General features: G+C 35.5%; 2 protein-coding genes, 1 long non-coding RNA gene, 1 other non-coding gene and 2 pseudogenes across 4 annotated transcripts; 1 reads left to right on the top strand and 5 right to left on the bottom strand.

Moving 5' to 3' along the window:
* The first annotated feature begins 275 nt into the window (after nucleotides 1–275).
* Nucleotides 276–2,348, top strand: LOC108466747 (amino acid permease 4-like). Its single transcript, XM_017767119.1, has 7 exons — nucleotides 276–323; nucleotides 419–554; nucleotides 647–880; nucleotides 950–1,043; nucleotides 1,160–1,374; nucleotides 1,464–1,621; nucleotides 1,695–2,348. The coding sequence occupies exons 1-7, from the start codon at nucleotides 276–278 to the stop codon at nucleotides 2,346–2,348; spliced, it is 1,539 nt and encodes a 512-aa protein (XP_017622608.1).
* An 8,546-nt stretch (nucleotides 2,349–10,894) lies between these two features.
* Nucleotides 10,895–13,962, bottom strand: LOC108466229 (uncharacterized). Its single transcript, XR_008278968.1, has 2 exons — nucleotides 13,644–13,962; nucleotides 10,895–10,933 (listed from the first exon to the last, which is right to left on the bottom strand). It is a non-coding gene; the product is annotated as an uncharacterized LOC108466229 (long non-coding RNA).
* Nucleotides 11,795–14,885, bottom strand: LOC108466227 (subtilisin-like protease SBT1.6; annotated as a pseudogene).
* On the bottom strand, nucleotides 14,307–15,782 carry LOC108485936 (subtilisin-like protease SBT1.6; annotated as a pseudogene).
* A 928-nt stretch (nucleotides 15,783–16,710) lies between these two features.
* TRNAT-AGU (transfer RNA threonine (anticodon AGU)) lies at nucleotides 16,711–16,784 on the bottom strand. Its single transcript has one exon. It is a non-coding gene; the product is annotated as a tRNA-Thr (tRNA).
* A 2,499-nt stretch (nucleotides 16,785–19,283) lies between these two features.
* LOC108485736 (actin-depolymerizing factor 5-like) lies at nucleotides 19,284–20,290 on the bottom strand. The gene is made up of 3 exons (XM_017789581.2): nucleotides 20,232–20,290; nucleotides 19,873–20,132; nucleotides 19,284–19,595 (listed from the first exon to the last, which is right to left on the bottom strand). Exons 1-3 carry the CDS (start codon nucleotides 20,250–20,252, stop codon nucleotides 19,445–19,447), a joined length of 432 nt encoding a protein of 143 aa, XP_017645070.1. The 5' UTR covers nucleotides 20,253–20,290; the 3' UTR covers nucleotides 19,284–19,444.
* Nucleotides 20,291–25,039: the final 4,749 nt, after the last annotated feature.

The following is a 25,039-nucleotide window of genomic DNA, read 5'->3' as shown; positions in this document are numbered from 1 at the left end:
ATAAACTTTCATGCTTCGTTATCGTGTTAGGTACTTGGGTTCAAAACTGAGGAGATTTTTAATATGAACAGAGCGACAAACGTGTTACACATTCAATAGTGTTCACCAGCATCATTGGATCCAAAACAGTTCGACTTTCTTCAGTTTATCCTCTCCTATAAAATGCCCTTTATTAAACAATCTGAAGCATCCATCATTTTCATCTTCGCTTTCACTACCAACCCTTTACTTCCCTTTCACTACCATATTTTCTATCTTCCATTGACCTTACAGCCATGTTGCCTAGGAGTCGGACTATGCCAAGCAGGATTCACCATGGCGTCGTAATATGCGATTCACCCCTCCATAGAATACTCTTCCTTCTCTATTTTTGCAGTCCTCCACTTGTTTCTAACATTGATGTCCATTTATGCTTTAGGTCGAAGAACGGCATGATATCAAGCACTACTTACAAGTAGAAGTGCAGCCTAAAGCTCAGAATGAGAGTGAAGCAACGAACACTCCACCCGACTATTCCAAGTGCTTCGATGATGATGGCCGCTTGAAGAGAACAGGTACCACTATGACATAGTTGATATGCAACTCTACAAAGCTTACAACCTTTTTTTTTCTTGTCCTTGACACAAAAACTAACACGTGCATGCAGGCACTTTTTGGACTGCAACATCGCACATTATAACTGCGGTCATTGGGTCAGGTGTTCTGTCATTGGCATGGGCCATTGCGCAGCTTGGTTGGGTCGCAGGACCGACTGTCCTTGTACTTTTCGCCTATGTCAATCTCTACACTTCCAACCTTCTAGCAGAGTGTTATAGGTCTGGTGACCTTGTAACTGGACAAAGAAACTATACCTACATGGAGGCTGTCAAGGCATACTTAGGTAACTTAATTAGTGTTTGTATATCTGCTAAAGTCGTGCCAATATTATTGATATACTCTGTTATTACAGGAGGATGGAAGGTCAAGTTATGTGGATGGATTCAATACTTGAACTTGTTTGGTGTTGCAATTGGGTATACAATTGCTGCATCAGTGAGTATGATGTGAGTTATCTTGCCTAAGTACATCAACTACTCCATTCTGCTTTAGGGATTTCATTAGTTTCAAAGCACCAAAATCAAGCTTATGTAATATAATCCCTTTTTCCGAGCTTGTTTAGGGCGATCAAGAGATCGAACTGTTTCCACAAGAGCGGTGGAAAAGATCCATGTCATATGTCCAGCAACGGGTATATGATATCATTTGGTATAGCAGAAGTGATTTTTTCTCAGATACCGAACTTTAGTCATATAGGGTGGCTCTCCATAGCTGCGGCTATTATGTCATTTACATATTCCTCGGTTGCCCTTGGACTTGGCATTGGCAAAGTTGCAGGTACATAACATGGATAGTAATCTATTGGTACCGTGCATTTAGCGTTTTCAATATCTGAATATAAATGAGTTTTGGATTCTTTTTTACAGAACACGAGAGGTTTGACGGAAGCCTGTTAGGTATCAGCATAGGTACAGTAACACATGCTGGAACTGTTACTGGTATGCAAAAGATATGGAGGACTTTGCAAGCCCTGGGAGCTATTTCTTTTGCATATTCCTATTCTGTAATCCTTATTGAAATTCAGGTATTGGAGGATAATTAGCACTTCATGATGTAGAAATGTTGCCTGTAACTTAACATGGCCTATTCTTCCGCAGGATACGGTAAAATCACCTCCAGCAGAGTACACGACAATGAAGAAGGCTACATTATTCAGCATCACTGTAACAACTGTGTTTTATTTACTCTGTGGTTGCTTTGGATATGCAGCCTTTGGTGATCTCTCTCCAGGAAAACTTTTGACAGGGTTCGGGTTTTATAACCCTTACTGGCTGCTCGATATTGCTAATCTAGCGATCGTCATCCACCTTGTTGGCGCATATCAAGTATTTTGCCAGCCCTTGTTTGCATTTGTTGAGAAATGGTGTGCTCAAAAGTGGCCAAACTGCAACTTCGTGACGGCAGAATATGAAATACCGACCCCTTTCGGTGGTGCGTATGAACTCAACCTCTTCCGTCTAGTATGGAGGACGATATTCGTTGCACTTACAACTCTTATAGCAATGCTAATGCCATTTTTCAATGATGTTGTTGGATTCCTTGGGGCAATGGGATTTTGGCCATTGACTGTTTATTTCCCAATTGATATGTATATATCTCATAAGAAGGTTGGACGAGGAACAAGCAGGTGGCTTGCTCTCCAAATAATAAGTGTGGCATGTTTCTTTGTCACAGTGGCTGCTGCAGTTGGCTCCATAGCTGGAGTTGTGCTGGATCTCAAGACTTACAAGCCATTTAAAACTAGTTATTAAGAGAGACATGAAGATGTTGGTAGAAATTGCATGTATTTGAATGTGACTTGTGAGCAAGAGCCGCAAATTTATGATTCTATCGGTTTTCAAATCTATCAAATAAAATTTCTGTAGTGAATAAGGTATCTGTTTTTCCAAGTTTAATTATTTGAATAGTTGAAATTTAATTTCTCTAAAATTTTTTACTTTAAGAATAATTTAATAAATGAAATCCGATTAATAATCCATAAAAGAATGTCACATAATCTAATTTAATATAATTCTTTTGTCAGGTTATTAACTGAATTTTAATCATTAAATAAAAGATAGAGATACTAAAAGTAGGAAAAAATAAATTTTAAATTACGAAAAGCATAAGGATCGAAAGCGTAATTAAATCATATTCATTGGCAGAAACAGACCTAAAAGAATTAATCCTTATTGAATCATTAGACAGACATACAAATAAAAAACTGTAGCCTCTTAATTACCTCTGTATCAGCTATATTATATATGGTTTTTATCTCACATTGGGGTGCATGGCCTTACATATCAGTAGAATTTAATACATTCAACCACAGAGAACCAATCATCAAACTTGTAGCTAAATATTAAATCGAGTTTAAAAATGTACGTGGGTTTCACAACACTATTGGGGTTTAGAGTTTAGAGCCTTTCTTGTTTTTAATGAAGACAGACCAAGCACTTCCATCCAGTCAGGGATGAGCCTGTTGAAGTTAGTTCCCATGCAGCCCATGCAGATTCAAGGACGTGAAAATTAATGCATTTATGTTATACGGCTAAAGTATGTGCAAGAATTCATACACACAAGTTACCCGGGTAAAATACATGCAACTGAAGGGGTTGATACTTCTTTTCCGTCTCAGTTACATTTTGTTATCGTTTAACTATACTTTTGTAATCTAGTTCATTTTGAACTAAGTTTAGTTTATGTTTGATGTAATTTGATGGTGATAGAGCTGATCACCAGCTTTGTTTATGTTTGCAAGCAAAATCACCTAGTCCATATGTAATTAGTGGAGTTAGGTAGTGTTTAGGTAAAGGATTTGTTAATCTTTTGACCAGCCAAATGACTGGTATATGTAATGGCTTTAAGCCAATATTTCAAATGAATGAAATCATCAGATTTTCTTCCATATGCTCCATCTTTCTTTGCCTTCTAAAAACTTCTAAGTTCTGTTCTTCATTCTTGACAGTAGCTAAAAGCTTAAACTCTAAGCATTTTTCCTTCATATTTTATCCGGGTATAATACGTTGCTGCTGGTGCTCTGTTTAAAATTCTTCCTTACCCGGTTAAAGTACACTCAAACTCCAATAATTGGTATCAAGAGCTTTCATCTTAGAGGACCTGTTGTTGAAAATTAAATGGCTTCATCAGGCTTTTCTCCTGCTGCACCACCAGTCTTTAATGGTGAAGGGTTTCACATATGGCAGGTTAAGATGAGGACTTACCTGCAGGCCTTCGATCTGTGGGAAGTTGTCAACACAGAATCTTGAGCAGCCCACTCGAGCCAACCCAACAGTGGCTCAAATCAGACAACATGCAGATGAGAGGACCAAAAGGCACAAGGCCATGTCATGCATTCAGAACCGTGTTTCTGATGTTATCTTCACTAGAATCATGGCTTGTAAGACTCCCAAGCGGCTGGGACAAACTCAAGGAGGAGTTCCAAGGCCTTTGAAAGAACTAAGCAAAGCAGAAGATTACTAAACTTGAGAAGAGACTTTGAAAATCTCAAAATGAAGGAAGAAAAGACAGTGAAGCAGTACTCAGACAGGATAATGGCTGTGGTCAACAGTATAAGATTGCTAGGAGAACAGTTCAATGAGGCAAGAATTGTGGAGAAGGTTCTCTCAACATTGCCTGAAAGATATGAGGCAAAGATCTCATCCTTGGAGGATTCGAGAGACCTGGCAACAATCTTTCTAACAGAGCTCATTAATGCTCTTTATGCTCAGGAACAAATGAGAGCCAGTAGAATGGAGGAGCACCAGGAGGGAGTTTTTCAAGCCAAAGCTAAAGCAACCTCAAGTACCACTGCCTATAAGGGCAAGAAGAACTGGAAAAACAGGCCTAAGCCTGATGCTGCAAGAGGAAGAGATCGACTCTGCAGATTTTGAAAAAGACCTGGTCATCCAGAGGCCAGATGCTGGTTAAGACCAGATGTTGTGTGTCAACACTGCAAAAAGAAAGGCCATGTTGAAAGGGTCTGCAAAGAAAAAGGCAGACCTGGCCAAAACCAACAACACAAGGCTGAAGCTTGGGTAGCTGAAGAAGGCAGTGATAATGAGGAGCAGGTCTTTGCAGTCTCCTGCTCAGTTGCTCAGAAGAAAGACTCAAATAGTTGGCTCCTTGACAGTGGCTGCACCAACCATATGTCACCAGATGCAGCTATTTTCAAGTCCTTAGACAGAAGCTGTAAAACACAAGTTAAAGTTGGCAATGGCCACTTTATCAAGGCAGAAGGAAAGGGAGATGTGGTTATTCACACTCCAACATGTAACAAAATCATTTCAAATGTTTTGTTAGTTCCTGAAATTGACAGAAACCTGTTAAGTATAGCTCAGTTAGTTGAAAAAGGCTATACAGTGGTGTTCAAAGGAAATGAATGTCAGATTAGTGATCCAAGTGGATCCATGCTCATGTCAGTAGCCATGACAGAAAAGAGCTTTGTTGTGGACTGGAATAAAGGCTTTGATAATGCCTATGCTGTTTCTTCTGAAGACTCCAAGCTTTGGCACCAAAGGCTTGGGCATGCCAACTTTAAGTCTATGGCTCGGATGGTCAGTAAGGAAATGGTTGAAAACTTCACCAAGACAGTTCATAATGAAGATGCTTGTGAAGTCTGTCAGATGGGAAAGCAAGCTAGGCTTCCATTTCCTGTAAACACCGCCTGGAGAGCATCAAGCAAGCTAGAACTAGTGCACACTGATGTTTGTGGCCCCATGAGAACTGAGTCACTTAGTGGCAACAGGTACTTTATTCTCTTCATTGATGATTGTACCAGATACTGCTGGGTTTATTTTTTGAAGCATAAGTCTGAGGTTGCTCAAGTGTTTATGAAGTTCAAAGCTGCAGTAGAAACAGAAGTAGGCTGCAAGATAAAGACCATTAGGTCAGATAATGAAACTGAATACACTTCAGCTCAGTTCCAAGCTTTGTGCAAAGACGCTGGCATCAAACACCAGCTAACCAATGTCTACACACCCCAACAAAATGGGGTTAGTGAAAGGAAAAATAGGAGCTTGATGGATATGGCCAGATGTTTATTGTTTGAGAAGAATTTGCCTAAGACCATGTGGGCTGAAGCTGTCAACACTGCTGTCTACATTCAGAATAGGCTTCCAACCAAAGCACTTGCTCACAAGACACCTTTTGAAGCCTGGTTCGGGTTCAAGCCATCATTGGCTCATATGAAAGTCTTTGGTTGCCTATGTTACAGCCAAGTACCAGCTGTTAAGAGGGACAAGTTGTCCAAAAGGGCTGTTCCTGGTATTTTAACCGGGTATAGTATGGTAAAAAAGGGTTATAGGATCCTGGATCCTTTAACCAACAAAATCCAAGTGAGCAGAGATGTAGTGTTTGATGAGAAGGCTTGTTGGAATTGGGACAAGAATGAACCTGAAGCTGTCTCTGAAGAACTTGTGGTTGATCAAACAGAGCCTGAAGAAAATAGTCCTGATATGGACATTGATGACATACCAGTCAGAGGCACTAGACCTTTGGCTGAAATTTATGAAAGGGCTCAAGTTGCCATAGTGGAGCAATGCAGTTTTGAAGAAGCTGGAGCTGATGAAGGCTGGAAACAGGCAATGGTTGATGAAATTGCCATGATTGAGAAGAACCAGACATGGGAATTGGTTCCTAGACCAGCCAAGAGGAAGGTTATTGGAGTAAAGTGGGTCTATCGAGCCAAGCAAAATGCTGATGGGAGCTTGAACAAACTGAAGGCCAGGCTTGTAGTCAAAGGATTCAGCCAGAAATATGGTCTGGACTACCTAGAAACATTTGCACCAGTGGCCAGGCTAGACACCATTAGATTGCTGATTGCCTTGGCAGCTTAGATGCAGTGGAAAATCTACCAGCTTGATGTGAAGTCTGCATTTCTTAATGGCTTCCTTGAAGAAGAGATCTACATTGATCAGCCACAAGGATTTGTTGTGTCTGGCAAAGAACAAATGGTGTACAGGCTTAAGAAGGCATTATATAGCCTAAAACAGGCTCCCAGAGCCTGGTATGCTCGAATTGACAGCTACTTAGTCAGTTTTGGATTTAACAGAAGTGTTAATGAACCAACACTATATGTCAAGAAGAATGAAGCTGAAATACAGCTTATTGTATCCCTCTATGTTGATGACCTTTTGGTGACTGGAGGAGATCAAGATATGTTGGCTGAATTCAAAGCCAAAATGATGGACATGTTTGAAATGTCTGACTTGGGGCTAATGACATACTTTTTGGGAATGGAGTGCGCCAAATAGAAGGAAAAATCTTCTTGGGACAGAAAACATTTTCCTTGAAGGTTTTGTCCAAGTTCTCGATGGAGAATTGTAAGCCAACAAGCACTCCTATTGCTGTTGGAATGAAGCTGTCCAGCCAAGGAGATCATGAACCAGTCAATGAGTCTACTTACAGGAGCCTAGTTGGCTGCTTGTTATATTTGACAGCAACTAGGCCAGATATCTTGTTTACTGTGAGTATGTTATCAAGGTTTATGCATTGCTGTAATGTCCAACACTTTCAAGCAGCAAAGAGAGTGCTAAGGTACATCAAAGGCACTCTTGACTATGGTGTGTTATTCAACAAAACTGAAACCTTGAAGTTGAAAGGCTATACCGATAGTGACTGGGCTGGTTCAAGTGATGATATGAAAAGCACCTCTGGATATGCTTTTACCCTTGGCTCAACCATGTTTTGTTGGAGCTCAAAGAAACAATCGATTGTGGCTCAATCAATAGCAGAAGCTTAATATGTTGCAGCTGCAAATGCTGTAAATCAAGCCATATGGCTGAGAAAAATTCTAGCTGATCTTAACCTACATCAAAGGGAAGCAACAAAGATCTTTTGTGACAACAAGTCTGCTGTTGCAATTGCAAAGAATCCTGTCTTCCATGGCGAGCGAAGCACTTCAAACATCAAGTTACATGTGATAAGGAGATGGAACAAGCTCGAGAGGTGGAGCGATTCATTGCAATTCGGAGGAACAAGTTCCTGATATCTTCACAAAGGCCCTTGGTGTGTCAAGGTTTATAAAACTGAGAAAGCAGCTAGGTGTTACAAGCATGGAAACTAAGGAGGAGTGTTGAAGTTAGTTCCCATGCAGCCCATGCAGATTCAAGCACGTGAAAATTAATGCACTTATGTTATACGGGTAAAGTATGTGCAAGAATTCATACACACAAGTTACCCGGGTAAAATACATGCAACTGAAGGGGTTGATGCTTCTTTTCCGTCTCAGTTACATTTTGTTACCGTTTAACTATGCTTTTGTAATCTAGTTCATTTTGAACTAAGTTTAGTTTATGTTTGATGTAATTTGATGGTGATAGAGCTGATCACCAGCTTTGTTTATGTTTGCAAGCAAAATCACCTAGTCCCTATGTAATTAGTGGAGTTAGGTAGTGTTTAGGTAAAGGATTTGTTAATCTTTTGACCAGCCAAATGACTGGTATATGTAATGGCTTTAAGCCAATATTTCAAATGAATGAAATCATCAGATTTTCTTCCATATGCTCCATCTTTCTTTGCCTTCTAAAAACTTCTAAGTTCTGTTCTTCATTCTTGGCAGTAGCTAAAAGCTTGAACTCCAAGCATTTTTCCTTCATATTTTATCCGGGTATAATACGTTGCTGCTGGTGCTCTGTTTGAAATTCTTCCTTACCCGGTTAAAGTACACTCAAACTCCAACAGAGCCAAAATCCATGGAAATATGTTCATTCATTCAATCAAATCCATTCGGTTTATTTTTTTATTTCAATTTTATGTCGTGGGTTTTTTCAGAGTTGGATCAGTGCTGGAATTTGTCCATCATCGATTAAAATTAAAAATTATTAATAATTCATTAAAAAATAAAAATAGAAAAAGGAAAATCGATTCAATCAATTCGTATTGGCTTGTGGATCAATCAATTCAACCTTTTATCTTGAAGTGATACTTTAACTGATCCTTAATTAAATCAATTCAACTAATTAATTCGGTCCAATTTGAAAGTCATATTAAAATCAAATTAATTAGTTTTATATTACTCTATTAAATTTGTATGTTTTAAATTTTTCAAAAAGTATATTGATCTACACTTCTTTTATTATGTTGATATTTTTTTGTAATTTTATATGATCTTTAATTAAAAAACTAAAAGCTATATATCCACCAATCAAACCACTAGTTCAGTGGTAAATGTGTTAATTTTAAGTTGATTGATGTGAGGTCCACTATAATATATATATATATATAAAGATAAGTCTTTGTTACAAATTTCCTATATTTGCATGGTATTGTTTAAAGAGTAATTTATTATCAATCAATAATACATTACCTAATTTGAGTTCAACTCACTCACAAACTAAGATTAATCTTTCCACTAAGACTTTCTTTCTTCAACTTAATTACAAACTAAATAATTTTTATACAAATTATTTACCCAAAGAACAAGTTCTTAACAATGAACAGATTTGAGGAGGCCTTCTTGATTTTGCCTCGGTTTTTTTGGAAGCCACCTTTGAATGGATAGTTTAAACTTAACACGGATGGCTCATTTTTTGAGAAATCAGGAAAAAGTGGGAGTAAGCATGCTTATTTGGGATCACAATGGCAATTGGATTGTAAGGAGTTTCCATTATATCCCATGTACAACTAGTGTTGAAGTGGAACTTTGAACCCTTAGAGATGGACTTATGCTAGCTTATGAACTAAACATCTTAAATCTTGAGACTGAAGTAGATGTTACCATTATTATCCATTTTATGAAAAATACTTCTATCCCTGATCTCACTTTATTCCCTTGATTTATAAGTGTATGATATTCCTTGTAGCATATATTTCTCAAAGGGAACAAATGTATCGATACCTTAGCACAATTAACCTCTTGATTGGCTGAATCATCTATTATTGGATGATGCCTAAAGGAATTTTATATATCCAACCTTGCTTTAATAGGTTAATAAAATATTGTTCCCTTTCGAAAAAGAAATATTATTTCTCAATCATACATTTAACTTGACAAGGTATGTGGATTTACAGCATTTCTCATCTTGAAGACAGCCCAAGCAATTTCAATTGCATGTCCTGCAACATCAGGCTCTTTTATTATTATTATGAGTTTCATCACTAGTGGACTTGGCTGCTATTTACCCTATTCTTTCATTCCAATAATTCAAGCCCAGTTAACCAAAAAAACCTACGAAGGAGAGCATAGGTTGGTACAATTTTCAATAACCTACCCATCATACCATATCATATGAATCACAATCACAACATTTTCATTTTTTTTTCTTTTCTTGTTGCTAACCATTTACAAATCCTCCACACAGTTTTAACACAAGATCCAAATCCAATATGTAATTACATGATATAACTATTCATTAAGAATTCACTTTGAAGGTAAGAAATCTGTTTTTTAACATGTTGTATTAGGTAAAGATTATGTCTACAGTAGGAATCCTTTCCATGTGCTTCTAATCTCTTGGGTCTTCACAAGTAAATATTATATATATATATATATATACATTTTATTCAAAATTGAGTCAATTATTCAATAAATTCAAATGAATTGTTGAAGAAGATTTTGACTTATTAGAACCTAAACGATTAATTGATATAAATGTTAGAAGTAAAACACAAAGGTTGAAAAGTAAGTTGTAATAGTCAAATGAATTGTTTAGTTGGTTGAGTATTTATTAATATCGTGATAAATATTAGAGATTGAATCTTATCATCAGTTTGAATTATGTTTGGGATTCGTTGTTACTTTTCTCAACAATTTCGTCTCTAAGATTCGAACATGCATTTTTCCTTAAAAACGTAATGTGTCTTAACACTACATTTAATACTTTTTGAAGTGTTTGATGGTATACCCTAACCTTAGATTGAGTTATCCTCATTGCCTAAACTTTTTTTTCCTCTCATAAAAAAGAAAAATGAGTTGCAATCAAACCCTTTTCCCCATAAGCTCTAGTTTGTACCATAGGATAGGACCCTCGGTCCAAATTTGTGTAGGGTGGTTGCTTCTTCATATGCCAAACAAGTACTAAGAATTCCCTTAATTTATGGATGTTCTTCAGCTTTCCTATCCCAGCAGAAGGAAAAGAAAATAAAGAAAAGTGGCCCAATATTTATTTACTCTGGACTTTATCTATTACATAAAAACTTGGAATTTTATGCAACTAGAAATCGCCTATCCCGTAAGCATTATTTCATGGCACTGATAAAGGCGGACCCCAAGAGGGTCTTCATTCCAACACGTCTGATTAGACAATATTGACATGGATGAGTCCAAATTGACTGTGGACGACACACCAATTTTGTTTCTTCACAATGCTAGCTGAAAGGTCCCCCTCCACCATGAAACAGTATTGGCCACCATCTCCTGCTTGATTATATAAAGAAATTAAAAGCTATATACGTGTATGTATGGGTCCTCTCTCTTCTATCAATTTTAAAGGATCATTTTACGGGGTTTATATGGGGGCTAGATGACATAAATATTAGATTGAAAGCAAAGATCATGACAATCTAAGGAGATGATGTCCATGGCCCTGCCCTAAGACAACTCAAAATACAATTTAATTATAAATTATTAATGATAAAAAAAATTGGGATTATTCGTTTTCACCTTTAATTTCCTTTATCTTTTGTGCTTTTATCGGTTTGAATAGAAATTAAAGAATAGACTTCGTCTACTAGCTCACTCTGATGATGGTGTTCAATGCTTATTCAAAATTTCGAGTTAAATAAAAGAATAGGTTTAAAAAAGTGCAAGGCATTACAAACCTTTGTTTTTGGGAGCTTTAAATGTCATTTTTGAGTTATGATTTTAAAACAGTAAATATTTCATTAAATTTTAAATTGTTCTTGTACCCTAGAAAGTTAGATTTCATGTTGACATGGGAAACCTACCCCAATCGGGGAGCAAACAAAATCACTGATAGGATTCAAACACCATTACTTCCTATGGTCTAAGCTTTTCATACATAAACTGATCAATATGTGGGTAAAAGCAACAGTGACAACCTTTTCAACCACCATATAAATTGATGGTTACTTTCAAGCCATGAGCCACAACCAGAAAAGTCAACAGAGCAGTTGATTGATAATGAAATGATAGTAATTTGAATCCACTGGTAAAAAGTTCAATCCAGCTTAACTTCGGATTCTGCCAAAACTAGTGTAATAGAAACTATGGATTGGATGGTATCAAACAAAAAAAATGCAAGTAAAAGAAACTATGTTACTGCAAGAATACTATATGTAGTAAATGCTACAGTGATAGAGATTTCTTTGTCTCATTATTTCTTAAAACTAATCTGTACGTATAAACTTATCAAGCTTATAAACACACACATTAAGAAATATATATAAGTAAGTAAAATTAAATGGAAAAACTCACACTAAATCACCCTGAAATCCAGTTTTCAGAAGGATACTCTAATCCTATCCCTGCCGAAGTAGAAATAAAACACACAAAAAAGTAACAAAGTGCTTCTTCACTATGCGTAGTAAGTTCTACACTTACGCTAACTTAAAAACTCAGTGACCTACAACTCGCCTTGCATTGATCAAAAACTACATTGATCGAATGATTACCACTAGCTTACAAGGGATCGAGTTGGGTAACTAAAATGGGGCTCCTCACCACATGCTTGTTATTCCCATCTGTCCTTGTCAGCGACCTGAAAACAACTTCTGCATCATCCAACACCAGATGCTTGCTATCTACTGTTATGGTTACAAAAAAGCTTGTTTTCTTCACCATCGGTGTGAACACCAACTTCATCGGATTCACTGTCACCGTTACCCCTTTTAGTGCCCCTATCTTTGTAATGTAAACCACATTTGCCTGACCCACATTAGTCACCGTCCTCATGAATGTCTTGCTTGTTCGACCACTTAATGTGGTTGAAAACAATGCAACAATTGAAGGATAGTTAAGGTTCTCAGGCAATGGCTTCTTCATTGGACAAACTGCTGGAGACCGTGTAACTACTTGTACTAACTTAGGATTATAATAACCAACTTTCATAATCATGGTTGGTAATGTCATAAATAAGTTTCAGATCTATTGCTCGATCGAGATTTAGATGCCCAGCACCAAAATCGTAAGGAGTCGATGGCTTCTTGGTTGCTTCATTGATCATCGGCTAATTCTTATTATCAGTTATACTAGCAGTAGTCATTATAGTAGATCGATTTGCTGTTGGACTCCAATTAGGGTGTGCAGATTTCAGCAACGTTGTTGCACCACTAACACGAGAGCAAGCCATAGAGGTTCTTGAGAGGATGTTAAACTCTGTTTTCCTTTGATTAGAATCTAAGCCAGTTGGGCCAAAAACATCAGTCCAATCAGCCAAAATGTTAACCCCAGGAGCAATCAAATCCGGCTTAAGAATTTCAAGGTTCAACCCATTGGGTCCTGTAGCGGAAAAGGAAGCCACGACCAGAGCTGGCTTAATGCCGATCACGGTACCCTTAACATCAATAGTAGCCGTGGGATTCGGGGACGATGAAACATATGATTTCATGGCATCCCCTTCGTCCGACCCGAGAGAACAAGTGGGTAGAAGGTAGGCATTGTCGACCAAGCCTTCACCATTTGAAGCACCATTGGCAAGAATCATGCCTTAGATTTAAATAGCGGTCCGATATCGGAATAGCGGCCGTTATATAGCGGTGTCGGCGCCGTCCGAAACTGCTATTGCTAAAAATAGCGGTGTGAGGCCGCAATTTAACGGGTAACGGCCAATTGCGGCAATAACGGGCTGCTATTCCCGTTATTCTCCGTTACAGTAAAAAAAAAATCATCTCTTCTCTGAAACAAAATCTACAGAAACACAATAAAACAAAAGGGCAGGTTCAACTAGAGAAGATAGGAAACATCGGATAATTAGGATTTTAATGATCAGTTCAATTAAAATTCAACAAAAATCTGCATTCTTGCTTGCATGTCTTTAGACTAGGATTTAAGAACAGAGCCCAGAGGCAGGTCCTTCAAAATTTGCAGAGTCTAAAAAATCAAGAGAGGGGTTTCGGGTGCGAGTGAAACTGTGAAAGCATGTTTAAAGCACTGCATGGCCACTCACCTTAGCCCAAACCCCAAAGAGCCATCTCCGATTCTCCAGTCTCCACTCTCCATACCAAGTTACCAACAACAGTTTGGACTTGGAGAGACGAGTAGACGAGACGACCAAATGCTTCTGTAATGTATTGAAGAAAGAACATAGAAAAATCAAAACCAAAATTAAGAACAGAATAATGAATATAAGAATTGGGTTTTTTCAAAACCAAAAGCAAAGGGAAAGGGATAAAATATAGGGTTTGTAGTTTACACGGGTAAGGGAAAGATCAAAGATCTTAGCTGTTTTAACTTTTGAGTTTTGACCATATTTTTATTTATAATTTTAAGTTTCTTTAAACTCTATTATTTAATTAATATATCGGTTGATGTCATGAATTTTTTTAAAAATAAAATTAATGAGACTTTACGTTTCAAATTGAATTTAATTATTCATGATTTGCAATGTTAATTTGTTATATATATATATATAGAAATTTTTTTTTTTCTTTTTAAAGAATATAATTAGAATTTTAATGAATTGTAATGTTAAGTTATGTTCTGATATCAATATATCATATTAATAAAAGTTCATAAGTATTAAAAATATTCTAAAATTATTAAAATGATTTTTATAATTATATTTTCTAATTATTATGTTTTACAATAAATTGTGTGAATTTAAAAAAAATTTACCGCAATACTCGTAGTGACCACAAAGCATTCATTATGTCCGCAACCGCAATAAACACAACGCGATCGAAAAATCAGCCGAAACCGCAATTTAAATCCCTACACCACCAGCTTCCTTCACAACCATGCCTTTAGCCACCATTGGGTTACTCTTTCGATCATAGATTATGATTTTTCCCTTAACAACATTTGGATCAAGTGAATTCTCCATGCATAAAGAAGCTGAAAGTACCTTAGATTTTTCAAGATAAACCAATGGATACATCTTTCCTTTTTAACTGCTCGTCGGAGTATAACGAAACTCTGTTTAACCTCCGCCCATCACTGAGGATGACATCAGCGGAGAAGTTTCGGTCGATTGTTCCCGCTCTAACGGTGACCAACCAATGAGCAAGGTTGGTAACGGACATTAAGTTAGGTCCATCGTTTCCAGTCGAGGATGAAACAAATACCTCTGGCGAAGCCGCACCGTATGCTCCAATTGCGATGGGGTCGAGATGATATGAAGTGGAGATTCCATCTCCTCCACCGACAGAAATTGAAATTACGTCGACGCCATCGTTGACAGCGGCATCGAAAGCGGCTAAAATGTCGAAGTCGAAACAACCTGAACTCTTCCAGCATACCTTGTAAACTGCCAGTCTTGCCTTCGGGGCCACACCTTTCGCTATTCCGGCAGCGTAACCTCCCATGCTGGAGCGAAATGCATGTTTTCCGGCGGCAGTTGAAGCCGTGTAGGTCCCCTGACCGTTAGCATCTTTGGGTGACATAAATTCAACTGTTTCGTTGATTCCGTCGATTGGACCACCCGGTCCCACCGTTGCTTCATGAACTTTAGAGAAGAATCTTGCACCGATAAGTTTGCGGTTACAGTTTTTAGCAACGAATCTGGCTCCGGTTTAGCAAACTCCCTTCCAGCGAGCGGGAGGCGGTCAAAGATTCGAGTTTGCGAAGCTTCTCCTTTCGGGCTAGACTCCGGTGTCGAAGACTCCGATTATAACATCAGAACCATAATCGGAATTCGACCAAAGCCCGTGTTGGTTTCGCAGGCCCAGGAACTGAGAGGAGCAAGTGGTGTGAAGTTGTCGGTGGCGATTTTCGAAAACAGCAAGCACTAAAGGGTGGTTACTGAGGGAAGCAGCATGGGTTTCAGTCAAACAGGCAGAGAAGCCGTGGAAGACAGTGTCAAAGGTGTGGAGGATTCGAGTTGGCTCAGCGAACTCGGAAGTGTACCAGTGATAGTGTGTGGGGAAAATGGACGGCTTTGATTGAGAATCTACACGAAATATGAAGGTTTTAATGGCTTCATCAGTGGAAAATGATTTCGAAAAATTAGAGAAAAACAAAAGAACAAGCAAAGGAAGAAAACTGTAGAGTAAAGTAGCCATTGATGAAGAGAGAAGTGAACTAGAGTGAGTTTTAGGAGATGAGAGTGCTATGAGAGAGAGTATCTCATTATTATCTCTTATTATTTTCCCTTAATTTAAAAACTTTAATTAATCAACGACAAAACTGCCTTGTTTGACCGTTCAAAATTAACGGGTCTAATTCTACTCTAGTCCTTGTACTCTTCCAACTTCAAGAATTTAAACCCTCTGTTTACCTTGTTTAAAAACCCAACCATCCAAAGCACAATATTTTCGGTTCTACAACAACAATTAAAAAAATGGCAAAAGTTAAATGAAAGTTTTATAACTTAGTTATTTTTTTACTCGATTTCTAATTTTTATCAATTCTAAGTGATTCATTTAGTTTCAATTTCTTTATCCAAACTAAAAATAACATATTAAACGATTTTCGATTCAATTACTTTTATCGGCTAATTTAATCAGGTTTGAACAGCAATACTTATTTGAAGAATTTTTATCTAACACATAAATGACAGAAGTTCAACCAAGGTTGTTTGGTCCGATTAGTTTTTTTAGAACCAAACAAATAGAAGACTAAGTTTTTAAAATTAAAAGTAAGGGATTAAATTTTAAGAATTAAAGAGTACAGGGACTAAAGATAAATTAAAACAAATAAAAGAGAAGTGAGATTTTGTTTTCATTTTTTTAATCTTAATAATAAAAGAGTATGATTTGTAGGAAAGAAATGGGGTAGCTGAGGGATTATGATATTATAATATGACAAAATAATTCATCACCGTTGATCAGATAGAGAATAATAGTAGTACTAGAAATATGTTTAAAAGGTGCAATTAATAAATTGCAAAGGGAACAGGTTTTATTCTGTACCCCAAAATAAACGACAAATATAGAAATTTAACAGACCACTGTTCTGTAATAAACTGGTAGTTAAACGGCATAGATACTTCGAGGTTTGTGGCGTGGCGGACATGTGATCATTTCGATCATCAAGAAAATGGGTTTTGTTAAAAATGAAGCGAAAATTTTTAGTATTGCTCTCGTTGAGAGTCGAACTCAAGACCTTCCGCTTACTAAACGGGTGCTCTAACCAACTGAGCTACGAGAGCCTGACGATCAATGATTTGAAATTTCTAGGAATATTTATCGTAAGCTAATCAGTGTGCATTAGTCATCGCGGCCATTTATTTCAAGTGGAAATGGGGCGAAAAATGGGTCGAGTGTTGACGCTAAAGAGTGACATTTGTCTGTTGGAATGTCCACTCGGACTGTATGTAGCAGATCACAGCACAGCAGGGGATATGAACACCTGTCTCACCTTATTACCCCTCCTGTCTTCACATTTGAGAGATGCTACCGTTTTCAACGCGATTTTCTGTTACATTGTACATGGATGTTTTTACTCGAACTAACCTTGAAAACAGGATCTTGTACTTGTCTAAATAAAATCTCTCCAATACTAACGGTCCAACGCTAAGAAATTTAATGCCTTTAGGATTTTGTGGAGGAATACAATAACATTACCAGATCTTTTCCTTCGTTTGAAATCTCAGTTTGGATTTTGAATTTAATTAAAATACAACGTAATTATTAAATACAGAAAAGCCTCAAACAATTTCCTTAATAATGTATATAATTTGTTTTCTACATTTTATTTAATTATATTGGAATGCATTTAATACGGTTATAACTTATCAACAATTGTTTGCTATGAAATTAATTTTGTGGATTAAATTCATTATTATTACAATAATCTACAAGTAATGCATTAAAATGTATTAAAGTACATAATATCTGGAAAGTCATAGTTGAGATTGAGATTGAAATCCCTGGATGTTGAAAAGAACAAAAATTTCGGCCCAAAATCTCTCATAGCTCAGCTTGATGGCGGAATCCTTAAGGCCCAAGGTGCTGTATAGTTTACATGATAAATCTCTTCCCATGGTTACAAGGAGTAAAGCTGGGCTTTTGGTCCAAAATGTTTTCACACTACTGTGAGTGATGATATGCCACCAACATTCGAAGAAGCACAGTAATGAAATTTGGCGAGAAGCTGTTGTAACTGAGTATAATGCTTTAATTTCTGACGGCATTTGGATGTTGGTACCACTGTCTCAAGGTAAGAAGCAAGCTGATTGCAAATGGCTTCCAAAGTAAAGCGAAATCCAGATGGGACGGTTGATTGTTGTAAGGCCCGGTTAGTCGCTAAGGGTAGTCTGCACACATCTTACTAACCTATGCTGTAAGTGGCAAATTTGATAGCTTGACCTTAACAACGCCTTTCTTAGTGACTATTAGTGAGGAGGTTTATATGGTTCAACCACAGAGTTTTGAGTAACAGAGCACTGACAGTACTCACTTTGTTTCTTGACTGTGCAACAGCCACAGAATTGGTTTGCCATGCTTAGAGATTCTGTAGTCAGTCTCGATTTTCATCCGTCTTTGTTTGTTAAAAGAAAGGACTGACGTTATGTATCTAGTTTATACGTTAATGTCTTTGTGATATATTAGTTACTGGCGATGGCATTGAAGCACTAGTACGGCAACTTCACACCAAGTTGTGTTATTAGAGTATTTCCTTAGTATAGAGGTGAAGCAAGTAGATGGGGGGTGTTTTCCTTCAACGACGCTAGTGTATTCTGGAAATGTTGAAAAGAAAAAAGGTGGAGAACGGCAATCCAGCCTCCACTCCCATGGCTATATCACTAAGCCTCACCAGGGATGAGATGGAAACCAGAATGAAAGCCAAACCTGTGACTGACCGGCCACCCGCGGTGGCAGGTCGTCAGGCCGGTGCCATCTCACGGATTCGAATTTAAATTTATTTTTCAACTTTTCTTTAATCTTTAAAAAAAATTATATATTAATTTATTCCAATGTCGCTTGATCTGCGACATCATTAAAAAAATAATTTCTTTTGGCTTGTGTTCGTACTTTTCAAGGGCGTATTTTTCACATGATACATATCAATGCCGCCAAAGGCAGCACAAAAAATTTATATTTTTTAAAAACTAATTATCAGTGTAATAATTGATAGCAAGAGAGGTTGGTGTCGCTGATTGGTCAGATAGTACCTTTTTTATTGTTTAATTTGCCTAGTTTTATAAATAATGCCATGTAATCTCATTTCAATAATTATTTGTTTATTTTTATATTATTTAAGTAAAAACTGTATGATTGAAACATGTTCAATGTGAATGCAATTTTCTAGGCAATTTAATCCCTCAAAATTAAATGCCAAATTATGTATATGTAGTAATTAACTATTTTCATCAACATAATTTGGACTTTTATTATCTAAGTGTTTGACGAAAATTTTAATCACCACTTCAAACATGTATAAATTATTGTATTAAAGATATCAAAGGGAATATATTCCCTAAAATGGTAAGTGTTGAGTAAAGGAGATGGGGTTAATTAGAAGCATGTAATGAGTAGTGCAAAGCAAAGCAAAAGATGCTCTCTATTATTGAATTGGCAAACTTTATGTATGATTAATGCAAGCCTAAAATCAAGGATTACCAAACTGCTACATCTTTTTACAAGTTTGATGAAGACAACATGGCAAACAAATTAATGTGGTGGTCAAGTTAGGTGTTGTCCTCAAATAACCAAACATGGAACATCATAAATATTTTTATAAATTAGAAGATTAATGCTAAAACTCTAGCCCCCCAAAAAGCATAATTAGTAACAACAAGAGAAGGGGCATATGTTGTTGTAGTTATTAAGATGGTAATAAACATGATTTATGTTTCAAATTAAAATCCTAATTAGCTTTGTCTTTAATCACATCAATCCCCATCTCAGTTGGATCAGTTGCTTGAACTTCGTAACTGATGCCATCTAGCACTCTCCTCAGCCCATCTTTGGATGTAGCATACAGCATTTTTGCTCTAATTCTTGATGCCGTTGGGGACCTATAATCCAACAATTTATTAATTAATAATAATGAAAAAACATATATTCCTAAAGCAAAGAGATACTTGGATTCCAATTCATAAATTATTAATACATGTTCCCGACCATTCTTATATAAACCTCAATTATTTGGTTATTATTAACCCACTAAAGAAAATAATACTCTTCATTATTGTTCTTTATGTATGCCATATACCATGTTATCCTTGTATAAATAATAAAGTTCCTACAAGAAAATGTACAGTAGTGACGGTATAAGTAGAAAAGGCGACGGACCATGCAATGAAGAAGATCTTGCTTTTCCGACAGTTATCAACGGTGACAAAATCGAAATCAAAGACAGCGTAACGGCAGTCATCGGTAGGCAAAGAAGCAGCGAGATCATCGTAGCTTTCGCCAGGACCGCCGACCTTATCGACGGTCACCAGCCTTGATTTCTCATCGATCTTGAACACTATGTATCTATGGACTTTCTTCCATTTCATCTCCATGAATGAGTTTTTGCACTCATCAGTGACCCACATCCCAGTTGTTGCCTATTGTTTTCATACACCCAAATACACTAGATTACAAATCATTGATGTTGAAATGAAAAGAAAAGAAAAGAAAAGAAAAGAAAATTGGGATATATGTACCATCTTGAAAGCCATCGCCATTGCTGTTGAATCTGTTTGAGAGACTTGAAACTGAAGGTGATGAGAACTGAGTGGTGATGAGCTTTATATAAAGAAAAAGGTAGGAAATTGCCACTAAACTTCATTGATAATTACAACTAATTAATTTGCAATAAAATAGATTTGATTTTGGAAAACCGGTTTGCTTTTCGTTTGGGTCAAAATTTTGGAATTGTTTCGGTCAATTTTAACTTATATCGGTTTGTACCAATATTGGTATAAAATTTTAATATTTTTAACTTATTTATATTTAATTTTATAATTAAACTTACAAATAAAATATTATCATTCAATTAAAATATTGAACATAATTTTTAATTTTATATTTGTATGTACATAATTGATATATATTTGTATATATATAACAAAATAAACCGAAATCAATACATATTAATATTATAATAAAATATTATATATATATATATATCCACCGATACGATACTAACAACTTTAGTTTTTATGTTTGTAGTTTTGCTTAGGAAAAATGTACTAATTTATTATTAATTAAAAGTAATTCCTAGTGCTTTAGTAAAGGAAGTTTTTTTTTTACAGTTATTATATAAGACACTAAATGGACCGAAAAAAAATATATATTTAAAAAGTTTTAGGCCTCGCCTTTAAAATAGAAAAATTTTATTTAAATTCCTTTAAAATTTATAAAAATTTGATTTAATCTTTTAAAAATTATAAAGATATAAATATTAAAATAGTGAAATTATATTTTTACTATCATAAAATATACAATTTAATTTCCTCCCTAATAAATTTTTTTAACTTTGCCCTTATTTTGAAAAATATTTTTTAGAAAGAAAATAGTGGGTAATGTTTTCCTAACCATGAAGAATTATGTGAACTGTATTGAGTACTTCAAATTTTAACAAAAGAAAAATGGTTTGTTTAATTAAGAATAGTGAATAAAAAAATTAGATGACATAATTCTTTTAAAAAATAATTTCAATTTTTTGTATTTTCACTAAATGAGTTGACACAAAATTCAATTAAAAATTGAATATATTATAAATAATTATATAATAATTATTAAGTGAAGAATGTTTTAATAAAACAATTATTTGTAATAATATCTAAATCAATTTAATGAAAGATGTTATTGATATGGACAATGTTGGAGTGACATAAAGTTATAGGAATAATAATACTAAAAAGAAACTGTTTACATCAAACTAAAATTTAAATAATCGATTGAATTTTAATTTAGTTGATACTAGCCTTGTTGTTAGCGTAAAAATTTGTAGGTTCGATCAAATTGAAATATTTTTATTCTTTTATTTAAGAGTTAGAAATGAATTATATTAAAAATTTTAAATAAATTATCTTATTATATAATAAAATATAAATTTCATTATTTAGTCAAATAGAAAAAGTATTGATTGAGCTAAGCCAAAGAGAAAAGTGCTAAAAACTGAAAAGAAATTCAATGATCTTGTCAATATGGATTAAGTGAGTTCCAACAATAAAAAACATAGAAATTTTCGAATTTTTAATACTAATTTATTAACTTTCTAATAATGTCTTCCATAAATAATTGATTTGACTGTTGGTAAAAGTTTTGTCAAAATTTAACTGGGCTTAAATGCAAAAAAACAAACCATAAAAATTACTGACGTGAAAAGTTTAATTGTTTTTAATCATTTTGTGAGGTTTAATTGATTTTTAAAAATATAAAATTCAAATTATTTATAAAATTATTAATTTTCAATATTTTCTAATTTTTCTAATATTTTCATAATTTCTAATAATTTTTGAAAAATTAAAAAATTATTACCTTTGGGTTTGCCTCATAAATTACTCTATATCTTATCTTGGTACATCTTTATTATCTTTTAATTATTAAATAATTCAAATAAAAAAATTAGTGACTCTGATTAAGATGTTCATTCATAGAATTTAAATTAACATATTATTTTTAAGTTTAATAAAATAAATAATTCTTTTAAAAATTATTAAATAGTTCTTAAACTAATATTTAAATAAAAAAACTCATCAGAGTTCACCTATTGCACTATAAAATAATTCTTTTGTTTTCCAACAAAAGCTTAACATTTTTTTTACCATTATATGTACACTAAATTCACAATACTCTTATGGGTTTTATGTTAATCCGCATGAAATTCATGGTTCAATTCGTTCTTATGTTTATAAACACATTGCCCCCTCTTTTATTGCAATGTAATCATTTTTTTGTACCAAAAAATAAAATAAAATAAAAATAAAAATTTAAGTGAATCATTATTTTTAGTGATAGTTATTATCTATTGTAACACCCCTAACCAATATCCAACACCGGGACAGGGCTCGAGGCATTACCGGAACTTTACAGTTTCAGTATATTAACTCGGGTCACAAAATTTCATTTGAATTTAAAACTTTTCACTCATGAACATCTCGTCCCTTGTATAGGCCTTCTAGACCTATAACATATCGGAAGGCAATGTGGGACAAATACGGGCACGTTCGAAAATTTTCCTTAACTAAAAGGGACACACGCCCGTGTATCTTGAGGCACGCCCATGCCCTTCAACCGTGGGAAACACTGACTTATCAACACGGCCATGGAACACGCCCGTGCTACTTGCCCGTGGACGAAACTGTCATTTTAACATGGCCATGGCGCACGCCCGTGTGGCCTACCCGTTTACAACTTTGAGCTAAGTTTTTAAGTGCAGAGGACACACGACCATAGCACACGCCCATGGAAGGGAACCGTGTGTCACACATGACCTAGACTTACGCCCGTGTGTTTAACCATGTGGACTTTATTAGGCTATTTTCGAAGCCTTTAGTCACCCTTTTATACTACTTATGCCTAATGGTTACCAAGTTTGAGAAGAAGCATGATTATATACTTGTAAATAATCTTAATGAAAATAGTTGTATGGAAACCTAATATCATTGGTTTCATACATAAATGCTTATTTCCTATTTAGTGTCATGGGTTCTCATATTACTTTAATCCATCTGAAATTGGTTCACTCATGTGATTCATTGCCAATTGATAGCAACCCATCCTTCGTAATTAAAATCATGCATAAAATCGTAGGTCATAGCCTACTTAAATTAAGCCAATTTTCATGGCCATATACAAAGAGATAAACATATTTTAACATGCCTTTACTGGGAAAATTAAATGACACATATAACAAAATACTCAAAAATACTATACATGCCATTGAACAAAATAAACTGAGTCTTTATACCAAAGCTTGTTTAGTTGATAGTGTGTTCACTCCCCAATTGTCTTCCAATCCTTATGAGTCATTGAGCTCTGTGAGACAGGGAAAAAGAGAGGGGTAAGCATTTTCATACTTAGTAAGATCGAATAACCGGAAAGTAAACTTACCTAGTAATTAGCAAACATCTATACTTATTTCATGAAATCATCCATTATGAAATGATTTCCTATCACATGCACTCAATCAATGAGTTAGTCATATAATCATGTATTATGTAATTTAACTAGATGAGCTCATCATTCAACATTTCATTCATATATGTATATCCCATGTTAATCTCGTTGAGTTTCTAAGAAACCTTGATGGAATACCCAATATCCGTTAATTTATACGAATGATTATTCCATCTATGCATTCCCGCGAACCTCACATCATATGGCAAGATTACACGTCCAGGCTAAATCCCCTATTATATGAACTCATAAGGTGATGTCGGGATTACCAGTCCAGGCTAAATCCCTTATAGCAACAAACACCCTTAATGAGATAGGATCTGGATTACCAATCCAGGCTAATTTCAGACCCTAATCGGATTACCCGTCCGGGTTGAATCCATCATGCACACATATTCTTCGGGAGGCTTGATCATTCAAGGAACACCCATCCGGGCTAGATTCCTTTTCATACCTGAGATCTCGGATTACCCGTCCGAGATAAATCCTTACTGCAACACATGAAGGATCTCAATTTACCTTTTCAATGAGGGTTTATCCATCGAATTCCCTTTGTCAACCTCAACCAAGATATTTTTCACATGTTATCATCAATATGCATTTCTATGATATTTCATACCAATAAAAAATACAATCATCAAGCATTCATAATTCATACAATTATGCATATCAAGGGTTTACTTTAAGTTATCCGAACGTACCTGGTACTCTTTTCGGAGTTGTGTTTTGGTTATTCCGAAACCTTGCGTTTACCACGATTGACCTTCGGAATTTGTTCCTCGGGGTCTATAACAGCAAAATTAATTCATTAATAGCCTAAATTATATATTTCAAGTTTAATACCTACCCCCAGTCTAAATGGCCGTTTTGCCCCTAACCTTTCACATCTTTACGATTTAGTCCCTAGGCTTGTATAATGAAACACATGCAATTTCTATCTTACCCAAGCCTAACTGAACATTTTTCTCTCTTATGGCAACCCACATTTTTCATTATTTTCCTCATTTCTACCACACATTTACATCTTTTTCAAAATAGTCCTTATAAGGGTTTCTCATGAAAACCAACTTGGAAAAGATTTTTAACACACATTTATCTTTCATATTCTTCCATAATCCATCAAAATACCAATAACTCATGCATGGGTAAATTTTTTAACAAGAACCCTAGCATGAAATATGGGTAGAAATGGAGAGAGTAAATTACCGGGATTTCAAAAATACAAAGAACATGAAAAACGGGTCTTGGGAGCACTTACTATTGAGCTTGAAAATCGAAGAAACCCTAGCTATGGTGTCCTCCAAATTTCGGCCGCTATGGGAAGAAGATGGGCATATTTTTTCTA

This window comes from Gossypium arboreum, chromosome 2 (assembly GCF_025698485.1).
Source record: "Gossypium arboreum isolate Shixiya-1 chromosome 2, ASM2569848v2, whole genome shotgun sequence".
NCBI classification, from domain to species: domain Eukaryota; kingdom Viridiplantae; phylum Streptophyta; class Magnoliopsida; order Malvales; family Malvaceae; genus Gossypium; species Gossypium arboreum.
This window is presented reverse-complemented; position numbering and strand designations above follow the sequence as displayed.

Excerpts from the sequence above, each read along its gene's own strand:
- LOC108466747 (XM_017767119.1), top strand. The coding sequence starts at position 276 with ATGTTGCCTAGGAGTCGGACTATGCCAAGCAGGATTCACCATGGCGTC. Across the intron at positions 1,044-1,159 it reads GCTGCATCAGTGAGTATGAT|GGCGATCAAGAGATCGAACT; the intron begins GTGAGTTATCTT and ends GAGCTTGTTTAG. Across the intron at positions 1,622-1,694 it reads TAATCCTTATTGAAATTCAG|GATACGGTAAAATCACCTCC; the intron begins GTATTGGAGGAT and ends ATTCTTCCGCAG.
- LOC108485736 (XM_017789581.2), bottom strand. The coding sequence starts at position 20,252 with ATGGCGATGGCTTTCAAGATG. Across the intron at positions 20,133-20,231 it reads TGGCGATGGCTTTCAAGATG|GCAACAACTGGGATGTGGGT; the intron begins GTACATATATCC and ends TGAAAACAATAG. Across the intron at positions 19,596-19,872 it reads AAGATCTTCTTCATTGCATG|GTCCCCAACGGCATCAAGAA; the intron begins GTCCGTCGCCTT and ends GTTGGATTATAG.